The sequence below is a fragment of the Kogia breviceps genome, chromosome 3, assembly GCF_026419965.1.
Source record: "Kogia breviceps isolate mKogBre1 chromosome 3, mKogBre1 haplotype 1, whole genome shotgun sequence".
Classification (NCBI taxonomy): Eukaryota; Metazoa; Chordata; class Mammalia; order Artiodactyla; family Physeteridae; genus Kogia; species Kogia breviceps.
In genome coordinates, this window is record NC_081312.1 from 169673185 (window position 1) to 169698737 (window position 25553).

Genomic DNA, 25553 nt, shown 5'->3' on the forward strand with positions numbered 1-25553 from the left:
AAATCTGCCTGCCAGTGCAGGGGACATGAGTTCAAGCTCCAGACCAGGAAGATCCCACATGCCGCGGAGCAATGAAGCTCGTGCACCGCAACTGCTGAGCCTGCACTGTAGAGCCCATGAACCACAACTGCTGAGCCCACGTACCACAACTACTGAAGCCTGTGCGCCTAGAGCCCTGCTCGGCAACAAGAGAAGCCACCGCAATGAGAAGCCCAAGCGCCGCAACAAAGAGTAGCCCCCGCTCACCGCAACTAGAGAAAGCCCGCGCACAGCAATGAAGACCCAACGCAGCCAAAAATAAATAAATAAAATAAATAAATTTTTTTTAAAAAAGTATATATATGAGTATACGAGCTGTTGATTGTTCTGTGTTAGCTCTTCAATTAAAGAAGAACGTGTGCAACAACTCCCATTCCTGTACCTCAAAACTGTGTGACACAACAGGCAGCAGGGATTTCCCCTGGATTTTGCTGGGAATGAAAGGACTATTAGGCAGTTAGCACTTACTTTAAGTGGGAGATGGTGGGGAGGAGCTGTGCTAGAGCTTACAGTGACTAGGTTTCAACCTGAATTGTTCTGCAAAAAATTTATTCTTCTTGCTGGATATTTGCTGTAACTTGGTAGGGTTTCTTTTTATTTCCTTTTAACTTTTATTGAAATAGGTATTGTGTTGGAGAAAAATCAGATCCTTTCAATGTTAGCTAGGTATTGAGTGTATGCATACCTACCTTAATCCCCATGGCTTCAACTAGGATTTGGCCTGTGTGCTCTTTTTTCCTGAATCCTCACATCCCTCTCCACGAAGTGATTATGGATTTTTCCTGGAAAGTTTCTCAACTCTCAAACTAACCAAATACTTAGGTGGCCTTCAGCAAAGTAGATGTTTTGTTTTGTGTATATAAAGCTCCTCCTGTTACAGGTATTAAAAGTTGACATTTTAAATCCTTCTCATTAACATTAACATACTTCTTTTAAAAAAAAAGAGTTCTTAAACTTTATAGAGTATTTTAGCAGTTCTAAGAAACTTTCTCCTCACCCCGGCATTTTAACATTTCTGTAACTGGGATGCATTTTACAATTAATGTTGTCCTTAAAAAGCTATCAGCCGGACTTCCCTGGTGGCTCAGTGGTTGAGAGTCCGCCTGCCGATGCAGGGGACACGGGTTCGTGCCCCGGTCCGGGAGGATCCCACATGCCGCGGAGCGGCTGGGCCCGTGAGCCATGGCCGCTGCGCCTGCTCATCCAGAGCCTGTGCTCCGCAGTGGAAGAGGCCACAACAGTGAGAGGCCCGTGTACCACACACACACACACACACACACACAAACACAAAAAGCTATCAGCCAAGCAGCAGTTGTTATTATTCCTAGTTGTCTTTGTATGAATTTGGATGGTTTTGCTGTTGGTATAACTGTATTATTGCAACCTGTCAAGAAACCATTTAAAGACCATTTAAGGACGACCATTTGAAGAAAGAAAAGAGTCTTGGGTTTTCTCTTAAAAATTTTTTTTTTGATACCTCCTGGTAAGATTAAGATAGCACCAGCATCAAGGTTTACAGAATTAGTGTCAGGAGCTTGGAGGAAAGTCCTGGGAGTAAAGGTGGAACCTTATTTTAAAAGATGTATTACATGTAGTAGGAAGTTCACAGCATCTCCTATATATTATTCCAGCCTCTCTGTTTAATCTGAATCTGATCCTGAGGAAACAATCAGACAAATCCAGGTTGTAGGACTTCCTATAAGACAGCTGGCTTGGAATTTTAAAATAATGTCTATGTTTTGAAAGAAAAAAAAAGGTCAGGGTTGGGAAGGGGATATTCTAGTTTTAAGGAAACTGAATAGACATGACTGTCAAGAGCTGTGCACAATCTTTGGTTACATCTTGAATCATAAAAAACAAGATGTAAAGGGTTTGTTTTGGAAGTTGGAAAAATTTGAAAATGAGCTCTATAGCTGGTATTACTCTATGATTAAGAGTGACATACAAAGTTCACCATCTAAATCCCAAAGAGCATTTTCTGTAAGTATAAAATAAAATTTCTTCATAAGCATTCTGACATAATTGAGTTGGCAGGTTTTTTCTGAGTGATACATAAAAATGGTGCCTCTGACATAGCTGTTTTGTTGGAGTCATTGAAATATGGTGTTTTTTGGGTAGATATGGGTTATTTTTTTAATGAATTATCATGAAATATCTTCCATTTTATCACTGGAAAAACCTTATTTAAATAATTGAAATATTCTGTGGGAAAAATACTGACTTTGGAAAAGTTCCTGACAAGTTTGGATTAGAGTTAAGTTAGAAGTTGTTAAACAGATACAGTGTGGTGACATTTCTACAGAGAATGGGAGGAAAGGTAAAGACAGAAGCAAGATGGTTAAAACTTTTTTTTTAATGCACATGAGACCCCTGTTTTGTTACCTAAGCAGGGTTATTAAACCACTTGCAGTTAGGACACAGAGAAATTGTTGTTCCTCAAAGAAAACAAACTATTTTCAGATCTTCTTGTCAGACTTCAAAGAAGTGTTCAAGGTAAGTAAGAAAGAGAACATTTTAATTTGTCATACTATTTTTCTGAAATGTTATTAGGCTAGTATTGTAGGATATGTCCTAGGTATAGGCTCTGTTTTCCCTGTAGGGCATCTTTCAATAGTTGGGCCCTATATTAGAAATGATGCTCTTAAAGTTAGTTTATAGGTTAGTGTTTGTTTCGAACTTGATTATACAGCTAAAATGTTACAGAGAAGAGTTGGGAGAAAGTGATTAGTTTTATTAGACTTGTAAAATAAATAAACATATACTTTTTTTTCTTTTGGCCGCACCGCGTGTCTTGCGGGATCTTAGTTCCTAAACCAGGGATCAAACCTGCGCCCTCTGCGGTGATAGCACAGAGTCCTAACCACTAGACCTCCAGGAAATTCCCAATAAACAAGTACTTTTAATAAATCAACAGTAGTAGTGTTTGAGGAATACAGATTTAAGGTGGAGCTAAAGCAAAATGACAGTATTGATGTTTTGGTATTTATTTCATATGATATAAAAATATCTAGGGCTTCCCTGGTGGCACAGTGGTTAAGAATCCACCTGCCAATGCAGGGGACACGGGTTCGAGCCCTGGTCCGGGAAGATCCCACATGCCGTGGAGCAACTAACCCCGTGTGCCACAACTACTGAGCGTGTGCTCTAGAGCCCGCGAGCTACAACTACTGAGCCCGTGTGCCACAACTACTGATGCCCACATGCATAGAGCCCACACAGTGATCCACAACAAGAGAAGCCACTGCAATGAGAAGCTGTGCACTGCTACGAAGAGTAGCCCCCGCTCGCCGCAACCAGAGAAAAACCTGCACACAGCGATGAAGACCCAACGCAGCCAAAAATAAATAAATTTATATTAAAAAAAAGAGGGCTTCCCTGGTGGCGCAGTGGTTGAGAGTCCGCCTGCCGATGCAGGGGACACAGGTTTGTGCCCCGGTCTGGGAAGATCCCACATGCCACGGAGTGGCTGGGCCCGTGAGCCATGGCCGCTGAGCCTGCGCGTCCAGAGCCTGTGCCCCGCAACGGGAGAGGCCATAACAGTGAGAGGCCCGCGTACAGCAAAAAAAAAAAAAAAAGAAAAAGAAAAACAGGGCTTCCCTGTTGGCGCAGTGGTTGAGAGTCCGCCTGCCGATGCAGGGGACGCGGGTTCGTGCCCCCTTCTGTGAAGATCCCACGTGCCGCGGAGCGGCTGAGCCCGTGAGCCATGACCGCTGAGCCTGTGCGTCCGGAGCCTGTGCTCCGCAACGGGAGAGGCCACAACAGTGAGAGGCCCACGTACCGCAAAAGAAAAAAAAAAAACAAACAGTTCCTTAAAAAAAAAAATCTATATTAAAATGGGTATTTTAAGATATTTTCTAAGAAGGGTCCTGACTTCATTTAAAAAATCAGTGAAACTTAATTTTTAATATATTTTAGATATAAAACTTTGCAAACATTATAAAACCAAGTAAAATGTGAATTTTTAAAACTAAATATGATATTTATTGAAGTTGAAGGACAGATACATGGGGTTATCATATTACTCTTTCTACATATATATAAGACTCTATGCTAACCAGGGTGAACAGTAGGAGTTATTTGTAATTCACTGTACATGTTTTCCATTGAATTCCTACAACTACAAAATAATGCCATCTCTTGTTTGGTTATTTAGAGGAAGTTGGATTTGAACTTACTTTTCACATTGATGCCCTGATTAAAATCAGGGTCTTAATATTAGAGGAATTAAAATGAGAGTAGGCAACAAACAGTTACTGCCATAATAATGAAGCTATTGAAAATTTTTAAAATAAGAATAGGAAGAGAAAAATAGCACATGGGAAAATGCTCATGGTATATTTTTAAATGAAGAAAGGTTATGTAGCTATAGAGTATGGTAAATTTTACATTCTTGTATACATACATGTACTTGAGAGACTTGAAGAAAATACACTAAACCATTAACAAGGTCAATCTGAATGATAGGACCATGGTACATTAACTTTTAAATTTATCTCTCTCTCTCTTTGTTAAAAAAGCAGGCAAAAATGAAACCATATAGTATTTTTTTTCACTTAGAATGCATTACTTTAAAAATTTTTAAATTAATTTTATTTTTGGCTGCGTTGGGTCTTTGTTGCTGCATGTGGGCTTTCTCTAGTTGTGGTGACACAGGCTTCTCACTGCGGTGGCTTCTCTTGTTGTGGAGCATGGGCTCTAGGCACGTGGGCTTCAGTAGTTGTGGCACGCGGGCTCAGTAGTTGTGGCTCACGGGCTTAGTTGCTCTGCGGCATGTGGGATCTTCCTGGACCAGGGCTCGAACCCGTGTCCCCTGCATTGGCAGGCAGATTCTTAACCACTGTGCCAGCAGGGAAGCCCTGCGTTACTTTTTAAGCATACTCATGACGAGGATGTTCTCTCTGTCTCTTTTGGGGTTTAAGTAATTATTTGTAATAGAGGTAGAAAGGTTTTTCTTGTGGTTGTATGTGAAGGTTGAGAACGAGGGAGAGGAAGTGTGGTTAAAGATAAATGTATAGGTATGAGAGAGATTGCTTATAACTTGTAATTTCCACTTTAGGGAGTGAAAAATACGAGATTATTTTGCCTGTGTAGTCACCTTGAGGGGCAGGAAAAGGACTTAATAAGAGTAGTTTTACTTGAAAAGTTTCTTTTCTCTAGCTAAGCTTGGTATCCACAGGTGGATAAATGAGGAAGAAGAGAGCTAGTTTTATATATGGGCTCTTCAGAAGATTCAGTTATCTAAGGAATTTCCTGTTTAGTTCTTGCTACATTGTTTATTTTGAGTTTAGCTCTTTTAAATAGTTAACTTTAACTTTAAAGCTGAATATGTTTATTTTGATTTTAAGCAAACTTCATAAGTGGCATAAGACAGGGATAGCAAATGGGTTACATATCACATGTCAACTCCTAGAGTGATTAGTTAAAAGTATTTAGACTTTTGTAGGAAGACTGCTATAATTGATTAACAGTGTCTGTTTTAGCTCCTTGGAGAAGTGCTGGCTATTTGTCTTCTGGTTTATAATCCATTTCGTGTGATCCTTTGGAACATACTAAGGCTGCTTGGTAGTTAATACAGTAAAAGCACCAAAGAATGAGGGAGACCAACTATTGGATACTAAACTTACAAACCTGAAATAAGTGACAACAGTAATTCTTGTGCAGATTTAACTTTTAAATCCATGGTCTATAGAGGAAATTAACTGTGACTAGAACTGCACTGTCTCCAGTAAGGCCACAATCTACATATGGCTCTTGAGCACTTTAAAATGTGGGTAGTTTGGGAAAATGAATTTTAAAATTTTATTTGATTTTAATTATTTTTAAATTTAAAATAGAAGCAGTGTAAAATGGTTTCTGTTAAATACAGCTTTATTTTTTTGGTAGGGCTACATTTTACTTTAACCATTGCATTGGAAGACGCATGGCAAGTTTTTACGTCTAGGCCTGGAAGTAGCACCCGTATCTGCTATCATTCCATTGACAATACTTAGTTAACACATTCATCACTTCATGTATATCTTTTTTTGCTGAGAGCATGTAAGTTCTACCCTTAGCAAATTTCAGTTATGCAGTACAGTGTTAACTACGGTCACCATGTTTTACATTTAGGCCTTTTCGTTGGACAGAGCTAGGATATTGATATATAATACGTGATAAAATCAAAATTAGGTTCAAATGAATGCTTTCAGTTTAAATCCAGAGCTAGGTTTTTTCTTAACTTCATTCTTCTTACATCAGAATCTCTTTTGAATTATGCCAAACATCTCAGGTCTCAATGACTTAAACATAGGTAATGACTTGCTTTGTCTCACTCTACACAAACATTAGTCTCAGGATAATAATTCCAAACCGACCATCAGCAACAAAGTGATTGCAAACAGCTTTAGTATTTTTTTGTTTTCCTCTTTCAGTTGTTTTCGTCCTAAGGATAAGCCCCATTAAGAATGTACAATCAAATTTCTGTGCTCTGAAGCCACTTTTAGGATATTTTCTTTCTGGTTAAGCCACTAATAGGATGCACAGTTAGGCTCATTTGATTAATTTTACATTTAATTTTGGGAAATTCCTTTTTAAAATTTAATTTTGCTATAATTGTGTGAATTATTTACATAGTTCCAAAAACAAGGCATGTTTAAAGAATCTTATCCATGTTCTCACCAACCTGTTTACCCCCGACCCCGTATGTAATTATTTTTTAAAGATGTTATATTTTATCCTTTTTTCTTAAAAAATAAAAACATATATTTATGTATCTTTCCCCATTTCTTAAGTAGTAGCACTCAATACATATTTTTATTTTCTATCTTTTTTTTTCAACTTAGCAATATTCTGGAGATGGAGTGTGTAGTGGTAATAACGACATCCCTCAACTTTCCTTCTTAGAGCTGTATAGTACTCTCCTGTTTGGAGGTCCCATAGTTTATTCAACCAGTCCCCCATGGCTGGTTATATCTGTTGTTTCTAGTCTTTTCTATTGCAGATAGTGCTGTAATGAATAACTACGTAATATTTTTGCCAGTGATTATTTGAGATAGATTCCGAAAAGTGAAATTACTGGGACAGAAAATAAGTCCATGTGTAATTTTGCTGCCTATCACTAGCAGTGTATCCAAGAGTCTTTTCCACAACTTTGCAGAGTACCTTGTCCCACTGTTGGATTTTTGCTGGATGGATAGGTGAGAAATGGTATCTCATATTAGTTTGCATCTGCATTTCTTGTCTATGATGAGCGATGTTGAAATGTTTTTAAAAATGGTTAAGAGTGGTTGCATTGCTTTTTTTTTTCCCACTGTTAGATCTCTATTCCATTGTTTCTATTTATTCTTGGCCTTTTGATTTTTAGATTACATATTAATTGTGATACAAGTTGCTGGCCACCCTGCTCCCCGCCCCCTCCATTCCCCCCACCTCCCCCCGCCCCACAGGGTTTATCACTTGTCTTTGAATTTTGCTCTGAACTTTGTCTCTGAACATTTCTTACTGTCTGACTCTGAGTTGTGTACTAGAGTTTGGGAAAAATGGATGGGTAAAGGTTGGGGTCATAAGATTTACAGTAGTTTTTGTGGAGATGAGAAGCTTGGTTGTAATGGTTAATGGGGGGGTTTGGATTTCTGATGGTGATTAATGTAAACAGGAATGTAAGGTAGAATGGATTTAGTCCATATCATTGGACTAATAGATGTGATTTTTTTTGTTAAATTAACATTTGTTAAGTAGAGCCCCAGGGTGTCATGGATGATGAGCTCAAGGTTCCACAAAAGACTAGAAGGGAAAGTGAAATAGAGACCTTTATTACTCACAGGTCCTGGAGGAGATGCACAGCATGCCTGGAGGGGACGTGTGGGGAGCTCGGTGACGGTGTATGCAGAGTGAGCAGCAGGACCTGGGGCGCACGCCTTTATAGGGCCCGAGGGTAGAGCGCTTTGTGGTTCATCAGAGCAGTCCGATAAATTTTCCATTCAGTTGGGCTTTTCTATTCAAAAATACAAATTATAACCCTGCCTTTCTATAGAACAGATGTTTAATGAATGTTAACCTAAATAAATATTGGTTGTTCTTGTTCTTATTTCAGGCTACAGACAAGAGAAAAGCTTTAGAAGAGACCAAAGCCTACACAACCCAATCCCTAGCTAGTGTTGCTTATCAAATAAATGCATTGGCTAACAATGTACTTCAATTGCTGGACATCCAAGCCTCTCAGCTTCGGAGAATGGAGTCTTCCATCAATCATATCTCACAGGTAACAGCTTGTAAAAAGCTTTAAATTCACATTTAATTAACTGGCAGTATAGTGTCAATAGGTAGCCTAGAAATACGGCGTCCTTACTCATCTTCTTACTGACTGACTAGTCATTGCCACTTTGTTTTAGCTTCGGGTTCAGTAAGCCTTACTCTTCTTTTTTTTTTTAAGGTTTTTTGTGTGTTTGGTAAAATATACATACCAGTGGTTATTGGTCTGTGGTTTTGGTGTTAATGTAGTGCTGGTCTTACAAAATATGTTGGATAATATTCCCTCCTCTTCAGTTTTATGGAACAGTGTGTGTAGAATTGATTTTCATCCATTGCATTGATTTTCATTCTGGTCTTAATTTCTCTTTTTTTCCTTATCCGTTTACCCTAAATGCTACCTTTACTATGTATGTTTTTTATTGTACTTGGGGAGTTTTTGAAAGGCAGCAGATTGTATTGTTATTCAGTTTAAAAAAATCTACAACCTAGCACTAAACCTGCCATATGCTTAGCATTCAGTAAGTGTTTGTTAAAATTTCTGTTTAGGACGGGTTGGTCTGTATACTATTCAATACAATACATGGAAATATTTAATAAACATTTGAATAGAGAAAAAAGTCCTGTGGGCATGTAGTCTGGGTGGCGCTGAAGGAGTGACATTTAAGTTGGGATTTGAAGGGAGCCTGTGCATTTATCATATTGACATGGAGTGCAAATGTATTCCAGTCTGAGGCAATGGCATTAGACAAAGACACGATGATGGCTTGTTCAGGGTGACTAGGATGTAGGTTTTGTTTGGAATGAGGAATGTAACCTGGAGGTTAGTTTGGAAAAATAAATCTGAGTTCTAAATTGTAGTTCATTTCTCTTTGATTTGGTTTCATTGATAAAGCTGAATGACAGCTTGTGTTTCATTAGGGGAGTAGGTGTATCCTTTTGTTGCTTCTCTGCTTCTCTTACCTGCTTGGTGGGAAATACACAGCTCCTGAATCAAGGCAGCATGTTTAGCAGAAAAAGAGAGTATCCATCTTCCCTAAGCATCATCAGATGGCAGACTGATGTGATTAAGCCTTGAAGCAAGGGAAAGAGGATCCTTTGGAAACTGGAGACTCTGTTCTTTACTTTTAAGGCAGACAGCAGGCTATCCTGCCTCTGTTCAAGATGCTTTTTGGAGAAATGAATCGCCCAAGCCCATATTCTGCCTCAGATAGTCTCTTTGTGGTGTTGAGGAAGCAAACCTTCCAACACCCCCTGCCTGTTGATCACAAAGTTTGGGCTAAACCATATTTTAGTTCTGTCCTAATCAATAGTAATAACTGGGGACTGGTCTCATCTCACTTAGAATAAAGGCTATGTTTTTCAAAAAGGGACTTTGGAACCCTCCTTCTTCTGTTTTGATTATAAGCGGTTAGTTTGGGAGTTTCTTTCCAGATCTTTTGGTTGTCTGTAAGCCATTCACCAGGCTATAGCTTGAACCTCCTCATCAGTTGCTGGATCTTTACAGTTGCCTAATCTTGGTTCAAAGCCTGGAAATGGTTTTTCACTTCCTGTGGTTTAAACCTCAGATACCTTAGCGTGGCATAAAAGGCCCTTTGGTCTGGTCTCTTCCAACTCTCATCACATTCCTGCCATGTGCAACTTCTTGAAGTGTTCTAAACACAGCATCCAATTTTTTGCTTCTTTGCTTTTCCGTAATCTGTTTGTCTTACTTGGAATTAACTTTGTTCATCTCTGTTCTGCTTAACATAAGCACCAGATGAAGCCTTCACTGATTAGCTCAGGGTAGGGTTACTGACGCAGTCTGTACTGTGCTGTCTTACTTGCTCCTCCTCGTATCAGTGACTTGAGGTATCGATACATGTCTGTCTCCCCTTCCTCTCTCTTTGAAGGTAAAGACCATCCTGTGTAAGTACCACGCCCCGACCGATTGTGCCCCAGGAGCTCCTCATCTCTGTATCCTCAGTACGTAGTTAACCAGAGCTTAAGAGGTGGTTTGAAAAATATTTTTTGAATGAGACAGTGTGGTATGGTCTGCTTTGAAGTCATAAAGATCTGGGTTTGAATCCTAGTTCTGCCAGCATGTGATTTGATCAGATAACCTAACTTTTTTGAGTTTAGTTTTCTCATATGCAAAATTGGGACTATAGAGCTGACCTTAGAGATGAAATAAAGAATTGCATGTAAAGCATTTAACCTAACACCTGGATATAAAACGTTGGCATTATTAGTCATCATAGCTAATCATCCATTCTTTCTCTTATATTCAGCCTCTCTTGAATTCCCCCTCTAATCAACATTAAGTATTTTCCCCCCATCTTAAAAAAAGCATTCCTTACCATGCATTTTGAGATATTACCTTTCCTCTCTTGACAGTTCACAGCCTAAGTTCTTGAATCTGTCATCTTGTGGCATCTTCTTCCTTGAAACATATATATGCCTCAGTCCATTGTGGTTTGATTTTTTTGTCTTCTACTCTGTGGATGTTGCTTTTGCAAAAAGGAGCAGTGATATCTTTCTTTTAAATCTAGAAATATTTTTTGCCACCTCTTCCTTGTTGCTTTTATTTGTGGCATATGACAAATTTGTGATTATGTTTGTTTGTTTACTTATTTAATGCCTGTTCCTTCTCTTAGAGTTAAGTTTAATGATGACAGAAACCTCATCTGTTTGGTTCATCACTGTGTCCCTAGTGTCTCCCTTAGGGTCTGGCAAGGAGTAAATCCTTGAATCTATAAATTATCCATGTGGAACTTCAGAAAATCTGTAGTCTTTCGTGAATAAGCATCACTGTTTTTTTCCCAAATTCATTAATTAATTAAAATATTTATTAACATTAGCTTTTAAATTTTATTTATTTATTTTATTTGTTTTATTTTTGGCTGTGTTGGGTCTTCATTGCTGTGCGCGGGCTTTCTCTAGTTGTGTCGAGCGGGGGCTGCTCTTCGTTGCGGTGTGCAGGCTTCTCATTGCAGTGGCCTCTCGTTGTGGAGCACAGGCTGTAGGCGCGTGGGCTTCCGTAGTTGTGGCACACAGGCTCAGTAGTTGTGGTTCGCGGACTCTAGAGCGCAAGCTCAGTAGTTCTGGCGCACTGCTTAGTTGCTCCACAGCATGTGGGGTCTTCCCAGACCAGGGCTCAAACCCGTGTCCCCTGCATTGGCAGGCAGATTCTTAACAACGGAGCCACCAGGGAAGCCCAATATTTATTTATTTATTTGGCTACACAGGGTCTTAGTTGCAGCACTTGAGATCTTCATTGCCGGGATCTTCGTTGCGGCATGCAAGATCTAGTTCCCTGACCAGGGATCGAACCCGGTCCCCCTGCATTGGGAATGCAGAGTCTTAGCCAGTAGGCCACCAGGGACGTCCCTTACTGTTGTTTTTAGAAAGTTCTCCATTTCAAAGGAAAATGAATGTATGCTAGTGTAAATTTTGAATTATCAATGATTTGGCTCAGAATCTTAAACATAGTACTTAATGTGGTCACTGAAAATATTTTTGCCCACCTGTTCCCTGAGAAAGTCCAAGTGTGGAGAATTTTTAAAAGGCTGAAGTGGATTAGAACCTCTAATTACATAGTGTCGGTGTTTGCAGTCTTCTCCATACTCACAGTCTGCCTTGCAGTTCTTGTGAAACAACCAGGCAGGAGCTGGTCAACAAATAAGAGTGAGAATTGACCATTACCATTAAAAGAAACTCTCTGTGCCTATTACTTTTATTAAAAACCCACACCCACGTCTATCAGATGATATTTCAATCCTTAAACTTTGCCTTCAGGACAAAGGCTGGATTGTTGGTGTGGTATTGATGCAAGCATGATCTTGTCTTCCCTTGCCTTTCTAGCTTCATTCCTTCCCTTCCTTCACACTCTGTGCTTCAAACCTCCTCATTCAGAGTTCTAGCAGTGTGCCGCTGTAGTGGCTAGCCCCTTTGCTTGGAATGTCTGTCTCCCTCTGCCTGGCTAACTCCTGCTCATTGTTTAGGCTTCAGCTTAATTGTCCTGGTCTCCTGGAAACCTTTTCCTTGCTTCCAGAAGGCTAGGTTTGATCTTTCCTTGTACTTCTGTGCCTACTCCTTCATGACAGATAGCTTATGTTTGGTCTTCCTGATCGTTCTCTCCCCGCTGGTCTTTACCCTGGGAGGTTTACTGTATGGATTATGTCAATGGGCGTCTGTGACTTCCGTCTTCAGATAGGGTGCGGCCAGTGTGGACATGGGTAGGTCGGAAGCAGTGAGGAAGGTAAGCTCAGAATATTTATTTCCCTGGTTTCTTCCTGGTGGACTGGCTGTGTCCCAAGACAAGTCATTATTCCCCTCAATAAAGCCCTTCCTGGTGGCCTTGTCTGTGTGACTTTCTCCTCCTCGTTCTGGTAGTCTCTCCTGCCCTTGTCCTTTTGGATTTAGGGGTGCTGTTCCTGCTGCTAACACTAATTCCTGTACCTTCCTTCCTGTTCCCGTATCCCTCACCATTCCTTTGTATTTAGTCCCTCTATGTTATAAATGCTCTTTGAATTTTTCTAATTGGAATAGTTCGTCAGTTTCTGATTGGAAATCTGGCTAATACAGCCCACCATGTGTTATTTCTGATACTGCCCCCTCTCTTTCCTCCTGTTTTTGCCTTTGCCCTCACTTAGGGAAGCAGGAAGCTCAGCTGGTGAAGTTCTAAAGCACCCTCTTTCCACTTTAGACAGGACAGTGCTACTTTTGTTTATATTACATGATGAGATTCTGTGTAAGAGTTGATTTGAAATTAGGATGAACAACAGAAAGATTTGAAAATCAGTGACTGCAAGAAAAAAAAAATCTTAAAATCTTTTTAACAGCATTTAAGTTTCTTTAAGAGGCCTGGCACCTGCCTTTATTTTTAGCCTTATCCCTTACTACTAACCCACCTAGGACCTTTAAATTCCAGGAATAAGAACTCTCTCTGCCTGTCAGTGTCCTGGCTCCTATTGTTACAGACATGTTTAACCTGGCTAACTCCCACTCATCCTTGAGGTCTTACCCTAAATTTTATTAAAGGGTGGTTTTCCCCAATTCCCCTTCTGGCCTGCCTCCCACCTGCACACATATTATTAGAATTCTGTTAATTGTTTTTATAGCATCCTATACTTCCCTTTTGTAGCATTTATTATTAGAATTACATCATTAATTTGTCCTATTCACTGTCTGCCTTCCATAGGGTTCACTGTGACCTTTGCTGTATTTCTGGTGCCTAGCATGCATACGTCTATTTATTCAACCAATAAAAGGGAAGGAAATTATAGTGGAAGGTCTCAGAATCTCTTTAGAGGAGCTCAATGCAGAGACTTTAGGGCCATTAGAATTTGTAACAGTTTTGAATGGGGCCATCCCCTTTTAGTTTCAGTTGATGGAAAAAAAAGTCATTGTATCCTTATTTTAGAGAAACCTTATTTGGTTGTGTTCCTCCACAGATTAATGGAACATTGATTGCTAAATACCTCTGAATCATTGAACTTGAAAAAAAAAGTCTTGCTCTCATTTTTATCACTGAGTAGTAAAGATGACTTAAAATATTTTTTTGGAGGGGGAGGAGGGACAATTTTAAACTCACAGAAGAATTGCACGTACAGGACAAAGAACTTTTTTGTTTTGGACTGTTTGAGAATAACTGCTGCTATGATGCCCCATCACTCCTGAATACTTCGGTGTGTATTTTCTAGACATAAGTACATGCTACTGCATAGCCATAAAAAAGTCATCAAAATCAGGTTAATTACCATCTAATCCACACATTCTACTTGTCTGCCAATTTGTTCAATAGCTTTTTGGGAAAAAGACCCAGTTCAGAAGCATTTAGTTAGCATGTCTCCTCAGCCTTCTTCAAACTGCAACAGTTCCTCAGTCTACGCTTGACTTCACCTGACCTTGATACCTTTGAAAATTATAGGCCAGTCATTTTGTAGAATGTCAATATGAATATGTTTGTTTCTTCATGATTATATTCATGTGATAAATTAAAGATAACTTTTTGGAGGCAGTAGCTTCCTATTTAAAAACCACTTTCATTGTCTTAATTTTTTATTAAGACTTTTTTTTTTTTTTGCGGTACGTGGACCTCTCACTGTTGCGGCCCCTCCCATTGTGGAGCACAGGTTCCGGATGCGCAGGCTCAGCGGCCATGGCCCACGGGTCCAGCCGCTCCGCGGCATGTGGGATCCTCCCGGACCCGGGCACGAACCCGTGTCCCCTGCATCGGCAGGCGGACTCTCAACCACTGCACCACCAGGGAAGCCCTGTCTTAATTTTTTAAAGAAACTTTTTTTTGTTTACTTTTAAGTCTTTTTCTAAGTGTTTCTAGCATTAGGGCTTGTAAATCCATAGTAATATATAAAGATAGAGGAAATCTATAAAGAATCTGGCATGTACATCAAGGCATAACATCCCTAAAAATATCTTGTTAGAGATCCAACAAAATTTGCTGTCATAGGAATTTTTATTTCAACTAATCGGGAATAATTTATTTTGCTATATTTTGTCATTAAGATAGTTTCAGATCTAAAAAATTTTCAGATTTAAAAATCCTGTGGTTGTGAATTGCAAGTGATACTTGAGAACTTCTAAGATATAAATAAGTATATTTAATTATGGCAGAACTTATTTCTAAAATAACCATCTTGGTTAAAAACAAATTGTATACATTTTAGCTCTGAAATAATTTGAAAATCCAAATGAAGGCAGTCAGAATCACTGTTCTAAGCCTATTTTTAGTTATTTTTCCTTTGAGCTGGTTTCCTTTCTAGCCACCTGCAGTTTTATGTGCAGTCCCACGTGTTCATTTTGTCTAAAACTGTTCCCCCACCAAGCTTGGCATGAAAGTAGCTTCTCTAATGTTTTTGGTTTGTTCTTTTGAAGAGCAAAGTATAAATTATAAAACCTCCACTGAGTAAATTCATGTAAAAATATTTTTGATGAAAGACAGCATTACTATGGAATAAAGGATTCTCTGGCTCTAGGGTTTTTTAAAATTACAGTTTATCTTGTCTTGATATCATTATACTACATATTAATATATAGAATTTATCTTTTCCATTCTTTAACAATTTTTTAACCCTTTATTGAAGTATAACACACATAGAAAATGCACAAAATGTAAACCTACATTTTAAGTGAGTTATCACAAAGGAAAAACCTGTGTATTCGTCAAGACCTACAACATAGCCAGTCATCCTTACGTTCTTCCCACCTGCCACCCCTCCTCTCCTTCCCAAAGGTAATGACTGTCCTGACCTCTGGTAATGTAATTTAGTTGTTTTTTTTAACATCTTTATTGGAGTATAATTGCTTTACAATGTTGTGTTAGTTTCTGCTGTATAACAAAGTGAACTTTTCCATTCTTTTTACTTTCAACTTTTTCCTGTTAAGATTTGTCTCTTTTAAGAATAACTGGATTTAAAAAAATACAGTGTGAGAGTTCCTTTGTGCACTAGTGGTTAAGATTCCAGGCTTTCATTGCCATGGCCTGGGTACAGTCCCTGGTTGGGGAACTGAGATGCTTGCTGCAAGCCAAAAATAAAAATTAAAAAAACAAAAAACAGTGTGATATTTCTTTTAACTGGGGCATTTATTGCATTTACACTTAATGTAGTTATTGATATATTTGGATTCAGATGAACCACCATTATTTTTTACTTTTTATTCATGTCATCTATTGTTACTTTTTCTTTTTCTTTTCTTTTCTTTTCTTCTCTTTTCCCTCCTTCCCTCCCTCCCTCCCTCCCTCCCTTCAGTCCTTCCTCTGGATTAACATTCTCTTTTGGATTAACATTCTTTGGAGGCCTTACTGTGTATGTGTGCATGTATATGTATGTGCATATGTGATGTGTATATGCTGCCTTCTGCTTATGGTGAATTATTTCCTTATGTGTTTTATAAATTTTGATTGTGAACTCATCTTAAGATCTCATCTTTGAGATCTCTCTGCAGGCTAAGGGTAATACATTGATAAGATAAATTGATTATTCCTAGACAGTTTTGTTCTGCCAGGTGTTTTAGGGATACTATCAATCCAGGACTATTTAGAGTTTTGTACCTGAAAACTTCATGGAACATGTTATACTATCTTGGATAACTGCCCCTCTTCCTCTCCAGTGTGTATGTGTATGTATTAGTGTCCTAGAGGTGTTGTAACAATTACCTCAAACTTAATGTCTTAACACAATTTTATTATCTTATAGTTCTGAAGCTTAGAATATGAAATGGGTTTCACTGGGGCCAAAATTGAGATGTGGGCCAGATTGTTCTTTCTGGACATTCTATGGAAGAAGCTGTTCTCTTGCCTTATTTTAGCTTCCAGAGGCTTCCTGCATTTCTTAGCTGGTGGCCTCTTCCTCCATCTTCAAGCCAGAAATGGCCAGTTGAGTCTTTTTCACATGGCATCACTCTGATCAGCACTAACTGTCCTGCCTCCCTCTTTCCCTTTTAATTCAAGACCGTTGTGATTACATGAGCCCACATCAGTAATCCTGGATAATCTTCTTTTCTCAAGACCCTTAACTTAATCACATTTGCAAAGTTCCTTTTGCCATGTCAGTTCTATCTTCCCACCTTCAGCAAGCCAAGGCCTTATATTTAGCTCCCATTTGGCATAAAAGTCTAAGCCTGTTTGTTAGTGGCCAGCAAGCCCCTATAGAATAGCTTCTTTCATATTTTCTGCTCTGAGTTTTAGTCCTCCTTTCTCCTTCTCCCTGGATTTTCTTTGCTGTATTTAATATTGGACTGAATTTTTAAAAGATGCTGTCATAGTCTATCAAGCATGTTTAGGCAGTTTGTAAGTTGGGAGAGTTTTCAGGTTATCTAATCTGTCTTATTGCCTCGGTTGGTATTCCTTATATTAGCAAGGTATTCCTGAGTTTTAATAAGATATAAGGTCTTATTACTATTACTTTTATTTTCCTATTATCTTTTAATTTAAAATGCTTTTAATTTAGCCTCAAAAGAAAACAAAACAAAAACCAACCCCCCAAACCTCAGTGCATCTCATCTTTGAACAAGCTTGTCATTTAACTGTGATTAAAAGTCAGTTTCTCTGTTTAAGTACTCTGTTTTACTCTTATCAACAAACTGTGTCTTTTCCTTTAATCTGACCCAGCCTGTCCTGGGTTACTCTGGTTCTGCTGCTCAACCAGACCAAGAATCTCTCTTACAACATCCTGTTTCCCTTTTTGACTGTCTGGTCACGTGGTTTTCTTTCAATACAAATTTTTATTTTCTATTTTTCTGTCTCATTTGAGCTAAAGGCATATAGATATTATTCTCTGCCCAGGTGTTATCATTGAGCTTCATTTCACAATTCCCTCTGTCCGTCTGATAATATGTGAGTGTGTCCAAGACAGTCAAGATACTACCTAAGGGATTATAGTGAAAAGCTAAGCTCTGTATCGCCCCTTTCTTAACCCAGTCTTGCTTTCTAGAGCACTTTTATAGTAAGTACTGTGTATTAGGCTTTTTACACATATGAACACCTATGAATTAATTCTCACAGCAATCCCATCTCACAGATGAAGAAACTGATATACAAAGAAGTTATATTACTTGTTCAGGATCATACAGCTATTAAATGGCATTATTTGAACTAGGAAGTCTCATTTTAGAATCTGCTTGTTATCACTATGCTGTACTGCCCTTAGTTTTAGACTGAAAATTATTTTCCTTTGAAAGGCAATATAATCCATTTCTTCTGGCTTCCAGTATTGTCATTCAGACGTCTGATATGTCTCTGATTCTAGATCCCCTTTGTATGTAACTTGTCTTTTTCTCTCTGGAAACCTTTGGAATATTTATTCTCTTTAGCTGTGGTGTTTTGAAATTTCACAGGGAAATAACTTGGTATTGGTCTTTTGAAAGTACATTATGATGGCACTTGGGGGATATGCTACTATATTTTGCCAGGGGTGGGGGTCTAGTGTTATTTCTTTGATAATTTCTTTTCCTGTGTGTTCTCTGTTCTTTTTTTCTAGATGTTCTATTCAGATATTAGACCTTCTGAATTAATATTTTAGTACTGTTTTCCTTTCTAGTTTCTACATCTTTGGGAGACTTCCTCAACTATAAATTCCAGTGTATCAAATATTGTTAAGTTTTACTATTGTTTTTAATTTTTAAGAATTTTCTTACTCTTTTTCACAAGTTGGATTCGGTACGCAGGCCGGGCCTCTCACTGTTTTGGCCTCTCCCGTTGCGGAGCACAGTCTCCGGACGCGCAGGCTCAGCGGCCATGGCTCACGGGCCCAGCCGCTCCGCGGCACGTGGGATCTTCCCGGACTGGGGCACAAACCCGTGTACCCCCCTGCATTGGCAGGCGGACTCCCAACCACTGCGCTACCCGGGAAGCCCAACAACTACGAAGGAGGAGGGAGACAGTCTCCTCTCTTTTTTTTGTTGTTTTTGTTTCTACTTTTTGGCTATTATGGATAATGCTGCTATGAACATTTGTGTACAAGTTTCTCTGTGGACATATGTTTTCAGTTATATCGGTTATATACCTATGAGTGGAATTGCTAGATTCTATGGTAACTCTGTGTTTAACCCTTCAAGGGACTGCTGACTGTTATCCAAAGTGGCTGCACCATTTTACATTGCCACTGGCAGTGTATCAAGGTTTCAGTTTCTCCACATCCTCACAATCTCTGTTTTATCTTTTTTTAAATAACCATCCTAGTGGATGTCAAGTGGTATCTATCTCATTGTGGTTTTGATTCTTCTGTTCCTCACTTTTGTAGTCTAAAGAAACTGTTGCTTCCAAATTCTGAGCCTCTCAAGGGTTATTTTTTTCTTTTAGAATAAATTGCCTTGCTGTCTACGGGCGTTTTGGGTTTTAGCTTCTTCTGTTCTATTCAGTTAGTTACCTTGCTTCCATTTGCTTTGTGATATCCAGCAATTTATTGGAAGTTCTTGTCCACTGATTTTTCTCCTCTTATTTCCCTTTGTCATTTTGGGGAGGAAAAAATATATATATATTCAATTATATATATATATATATATATATATATATAATGTAATCAATCCTCTAAATTTAATCTACCAACTTGTATCTTTAAATATTCTTTCTGTATAAATATCCCCAAATGTTGTCCTTTCTTGTAAGAAGAATTACAGGACCAAAAATACTCCTGTGATGAATATGAAAGAAATGAGGCTCAGAGGGGTTATTACTAAGTACAATCCAAGTCCTTTTAAAGTGTTGGATTTGGCCTTTCAGATAATACTGATTTATACTCCTTGTTGTATAATATAGCTGGAACATCTTAAATGAATTAAGTAACAATTTTTAATTTCTAAGATTGCTCATAAGAGTTGTATTTATTATTGGCTATAAGCTTTAACAGGTTTAACATTATCTGGTAAACTCAGAGTTAAACACTTGAATCTGGATGGGGAACAGACAATAATAATAATAATAATGATGATAATAATAATAAATAATAAATAAAGCTAACTTTTATTTAGTTCTTAACATGCCAGGCACTGTTGAAAATCCTTTATACCTGTTACCTCATTTAATCCTCATATTAACTGTGTGAGGTTGATAAAATTCTTTGTTTTTAAACCGCATTTGTCTGGTAAGAAAACTGAGGGCATAGAGTAGTTTAGTAATTTGCTCAAGGCTGCACAGCTAGTAAATGGTAGAGTCTACTTGTAAATTTGTGCAGCGTGCTTCCTGAGTCTGTGCTTTTCAAGTCATTAGATTATAATGCCTGACATTTCTACAGAATTTTTAATATATTAGCTTTTTGAGAGGGGAGGGACACTCATGAGATGTTAAAACAAATGTTAATTCTTGGATAAGGAGTAGTAGTTGGGGAATTAGTACAAGTTTATGAGTGATTATGTAGAAGATGAACTGTGATCTAATGTTCTCTTAAAAGCTCATATTTACTTTAGATCCTGGTTTGGATCAAAAATGATTATCACTAAATTAAGCACAAAAAATTGTTTTTTGATGTGGACACATAATTGCCATGTAGAGTGTTGTATAGTGTGCTTATATTTCTTAAGCAGGAGGAGAGGAGACAGCAAAGTGTCCTTGTGTTGTACTAAAGTTGGGTGTAGGCCAAAGTGTTAGTGTCAGATCCAGTTTTTCCCAGGATAAAATGTTTCAGAATAATTCTGATCTGGGTGTTTTATATTATGTTCTTCCACCAGAGTCTTATTTTGCAGCTCATCTTTTCTAAATAGGTCTGTTTTATAGTGTGTATAATATATAGGTCATTCTGAATCAAGTTAACTTCGCAGTTGATTAGGACCTTGTTTCAAGCTTATTGAACAAAGCTCTGTAACACAGAATTTTGGGCATAGGGCCATTTCCAGAGTCTGGTCCAAATAAGCAGTAACAGACAAAGATTGTCTCTTTCTTAGCTGAAGGCTTTCTGTGTTTGGCTTGTCTCAGGGCTCTTTTACACTTTTTCTACCCCTTTCATACTCCTCTCCTTTTTCTATTCAGGGCAAAAGTGTTTTGGTTTTCATTCTGTAGTTATTCATTCAGCAAGCATTTATTGTGCTTTTACTTACATACAAGGTTCTTTGCTTGAAACCTATAATGACCTCGCTGTATTTGCACTGTCATTTGTGGCGATAGTAGGCCTTCGGATATGATATTGAAGAAAATATGTGAAATATTAACTCGTTTTGCTATGTCATACTTCTTTCCCGCCTGTCTTTTGATAATTAAAAAGGATTGTTTTCTAGAGGATATTTAAAAGGAGCATATGCCTTCTTTACACACCACCCCCTCCAGCTTCCCGAAGTGGTAAGGGAGAGTATAATTAAAACAACATATTTCCATACAATAATTTTAAATAATCATGTCTTAAAAGGCAATTTAAAAATCTTGTCTACTTGTGAAATTTATCTTTTTATTTAAACATTCATTTTGGAAAACACTTTTTCTTTTAAATAACATCACTTTTGGGATATTGTAACTGTTCTTTCCTTTGAACCTTTGCTTTCTACACTTTATTTTACCTATTCCTATTCAATTCGCATTCTGCTCATATTATGAAGGGGTCTGCTTCTCCCTTTAAAAAGAACTTGTCAAGTTTGGTTTCCTAATTTCTTTAGTCTTTCTTTAGTAACTCTTAATATGAGTAGAGTTCAACTTATTTTTATTCATGCTATGTTAAATTTTCTCTAATCTCTAGGCAGGTGTTGTATTTTCACGCCTCTTTGCCTTTGCTTATACTGTTCCTTTTGCTTGGAATCCCCACCACCACCACCCTGCCCCAGTCAACTTTCTTCTCTTTGGCCTGCCAGGTATGGCTGGCTAAAGTGAGATTTCTTTTATGGAGTCCTCCGATAATGCTCCAGGAATAGTAGTCATTTTTTTCTCTGTGCTCTATTTGTGCTTTTTGTGCACTTTAAAGACTTAAAAAAATTATACTAAATAACATTCAAAAGAATAAATGTAACATAAATTTTATAATAAAATAAACATCTGTGACTCTGCCACCAAAGTTAACTAGAAAATGGTCAATTCTGTTTTTTCTACCTTTGTGCTTCAATCTATACTCCCAAGGGGCATTATTATCATTATTTCCTTGCCCTTTTAAAGTTTATCACAAATTATGTGTATCCTTAAATAGTTACTGTTTAATTTTGTTTGGTTTGGGTTTAATAAAAATAGATTCAGGCTGTATGTAGTAAAAACCAAAGCCCAGTATAGCTTGCTTTTTTAATTCAGCATTATGTTTCTACTATTTATCTGTATTTCATATATTTCATTCTTAGTAAATTCTCATTAATGTAATATTTCAGGTATAAATTTGCCACTTATTTGCATTTACATTTAATGAATCTGGAATTGGTTTTTTCGCTCTAGCGTGAGGTAGGGATCCATTTTCTGTGTTTCTATCTGGCAAATAGATGCCCTATTTAAATAATGCATTCTTTTCTCCTGTGCAACCATTGTAAGATAACAAGTTTCCTTATGATCATGAGTTTGTTTCTGAGTTGTATATTCTGTTGAATTGGTCCATTTATTTAACCCTATTTAAGAGCCCTACTGTTTTATTTACTTTGGCTTTATAATAAATGTCAGCAGGCAAGCCCCCATCTCCCCCTTTCTTTTTTTTTTTTAAAACATGTCTTGGTCATTCTTTCCCCCTTGCCCTTCTGTATATATTTTGAAACCATGAGAAACCCAGTTAGGGTTTTTATTGAGAGGCTCGAAGCTGAAGATCAGTTTGGGAAGATTTGGCATCAATACTACATTGGATGGGAGTGGAGGAATGAGACCTATATCAGGTTGTGAGTAGGTGAGGTGTGTTGTACTTGGCTTTGAAGACCACACATTTTTTTTTTCAGGTTAATCTGTCAAACTCTCATTTCACTGTTTATAACCGCATGGGGAGGGAGTTTCTTACGGTTATTCAGGGTGTTCTGGTTATTTTGGGGGGTAGAATATTTCTGCTGATTTTCCTATGTTCCCCATTGATATTATTCTTTCTCACAACTCTTGATATTATTTGTGCTTGTCATGGTGAGTCTGTCAGGAAAGTTTTCTACTTGTGTTTTTGTTTTTTGTTTTTTAAAATTTTATTTATTTATTTATTTTGACTGTGCTGGGTCTTCGTTTCTGTGTGTGGGCTTTCTCTAGTTGCGGCTAGCCGGGGCCACTCTTCATCACGGTGCGCGGGCTGCTCACTGTCGCGTCCTCTCTTGTTGTGGAGCACAGGCTCAGTAGTTGTGGCTCATGGGCCTAGTTGCTCCGTGGCATGTGGGATCTTCCTAGACTAGGGCTCGAATCTGTGTCTGCTGCATTGGCAGGCAGATTCTCAACCACTGCACCACCAGGGAAGCCCTGTTTTTTTAAAAAAAAATAAATAAACTTATTTATTTTTTGGCTGCGTTGGGTTTTTGTTGCTGCACGCGGGCTTTCTTTAATTGTGTCGAGCGGGGGCTACTCTTCGTTGCAGTGAGCAGGCTTCTCATGGTGGTGGCTTCTCTTGTTGCGGAGCACGAGCTCTAGGCATGCGGGCTTCAGTAGTTGTGGCACGTGGGCTCCCTAGTTGTGGCTCGCAGGCTCTAGAGCGCAGGCTCTGTAGTTGTGGCGTACGCGCTTAGTTGCTCCGCGGCATGTGGGATCTTCCTGGACCAGGGCTCGAACCCATGTCCCCTGCACTGGCAGGTGGATTCTTAACCACTGCGCCACCAGGGAAGCCCCTCTAGTTGTGTTTTATTAGCTCTAGGTTGTGCCTCTTAACGTTACCCAGATCCAAGCCTTGTTTACTTTGTATTAGGCTACTGCAGCTATGTCTTTGTTACCAGCCCATTTGCAGTACTGTTTCATTTTATGTGCTTAAAGTGCAATATAAAATAATAATAAAATTCAAAAAATTATTTTTAAATGTGAAGATTTTCTACAAATTAAAAAAATAATTAGGAACCATTGTGTAATTTCAAAACTGGACAGGGGGGCTTCCCTGGTGGCGCAGTGGTTGAGAATCCGCCTGCCGATGCGGGAGACGCGGGTTCGTGCCCTGGTCCGGGAAGATCCCACATACCGCGGAGCAACTAAGCCCGTGAGCCATGGCCGCTGGGCCTGTGCGTCCGGAGCCTGTGCCCCGCAACGGGAGAGGCCACAACAGTGAGAGGCCCGCATACCGCAAAAAAAAAAAAAAAAAAAAAAAAACTGGACAGGGAAGTTGTTAAACTATTTTATTGTCATTTGATGTTTAAGCAGGAAACAAATACTGTCCTGTGTTAAACTTAGTTCTTGAATTTTTGTGAGTTTTGGATTATAGATAAGATCTTTAAGAATATACTAATGTCTTACAAGGTGATCACCCTGTGCCTGTTCATTCGATTCATTACTTCCAAATGTATGTCATATACATTCTTTCTGTTTATCAGTTCTTAAGGTGCTGAATCATCAAGCATGGTCATTGATCAGAACTTGTCTTTGGATTTCTATCTTTTCTCTAGTTTGTCCTACTGATACCCATATCTGTAAGATCTGCTTTCTTCTTTCAAATGAATTTTAGCCTTAGGACTTGTCTACCTTGGAATCAATGAGTTTCAAGCTTCTAGAACCTTAATGCTTGTTAGACTGGGCTCTGAGGAGTTTTCTAAAATCTTTTTTATTGCTAGTGGCAAAACTAGAGATTTGAACATAATTCATGTTCGTCATCTTTCCTTTTTTATTTTATTTTTTAAGATAAAAATCACATATATTTAAGATGTACACCACCATGATTTGATACACATATACCTAGTGAAATATGACTAGTCAAGCTAATTAATGTATGTTTTCCTCATATAGTTACCTTTTTTGGTATGTGTGTGATGAGAGCACTTGAAATCCATTCTCCTGGCACATTCCCAGGATTCAGTACAGTATTATTACCTGTAGTCACCATGCTGTACATTGGATCTCTAGACTTATTCATCCTGCACACCTGCAACTTTGTCCCCTTTGACTAACATCTCCTCATTTCCCCTACCCCCCCACCCCTGGTAACCACCATTCTGCTCTCTGCTTCTAGTGTTCAACTTTTTAAGATTCCACATATGAGTGAGATCATGACATGTCTCCCCCACCCCCGGCCCCGTATCTGACGTATTGCACTTAGCTTAATGTCCTCCAGTTTCAACATCTGTCGTGTTTCTATACCATGTGCTGTGTCCATGTTTTTATATTAATATTTAGGAAAATACTTTGCCTTAATTGCAGGGTTGTAGATTGGATAGTTTGATAAATATGATTCAGTTGTGATTAATTTTTTCTGGTACTTTTTGTATTAAGCAATATTATAAATAGATTCTAATATTATCCCAGCCCCCATTTTATATAAGCAAAATGGAATCTTAGTGAGTTAAAACTTTTATAAAATTTCATAATTAGTAAGTGAAAGAGTGTTCAAACCAAGGCTTTCTGATTTCACATTTGTGTGCCTTTTTAAAAAAAATGAGTGGTTTTCACCTGTGCTTCATGGGTCTAGGGATTGCTGTAGGGTGCTACAGCCCGCTAGTCCCTCTCAACGTGGGATACTCTTGAATTTTATGGTTATTATATTAGAATTGAAAACTAATTTTCTTTATATCGGACTGCTTCTTTTGCCATCTAAAGATAAAGTGTGAAAGTAAGGAAATTCAAATATGAGAAGGAATTGGTCTCCTTGGAAAAGCTAACTTTGGCTTGGTGAACATATGCATGCTGCTGTTATACAAATGTTCCAAGCCTGTTCCCCTCCTCCTCCTGCTTTATTCACTCACCCTGTCATATGGAGGGTTGTACACTGCCGGACGGCTTGTGATGTGGACTTCATGAT

General features: G+C 38.4%; 1 protein-coding gene across 9 annotated transcripts in view; it reads left to right on the forward strand.

Moving 5' to 3' along the window:
- The window catches only part of ABI1 (abl interactor 1), a 96947-nt gene that overhangs the window by 35455 nt on the left and 35939 nt on the right, over positions 1-25553 (forward strand). For all 9 annotated transcript variants that reach the window (XM_059056698.2, XM_059056702.2, XM_059056699.2 and 6 more), the window contains exon 2: positions 8111-8278. In XM_059056698.2, coding sequence (XP_058912681.1) covers positions 8111-8278 — 168 coding nt within the window. The remainder of the gene's footprint in view (positions 1-8110; positions 8279-25553) is intronic.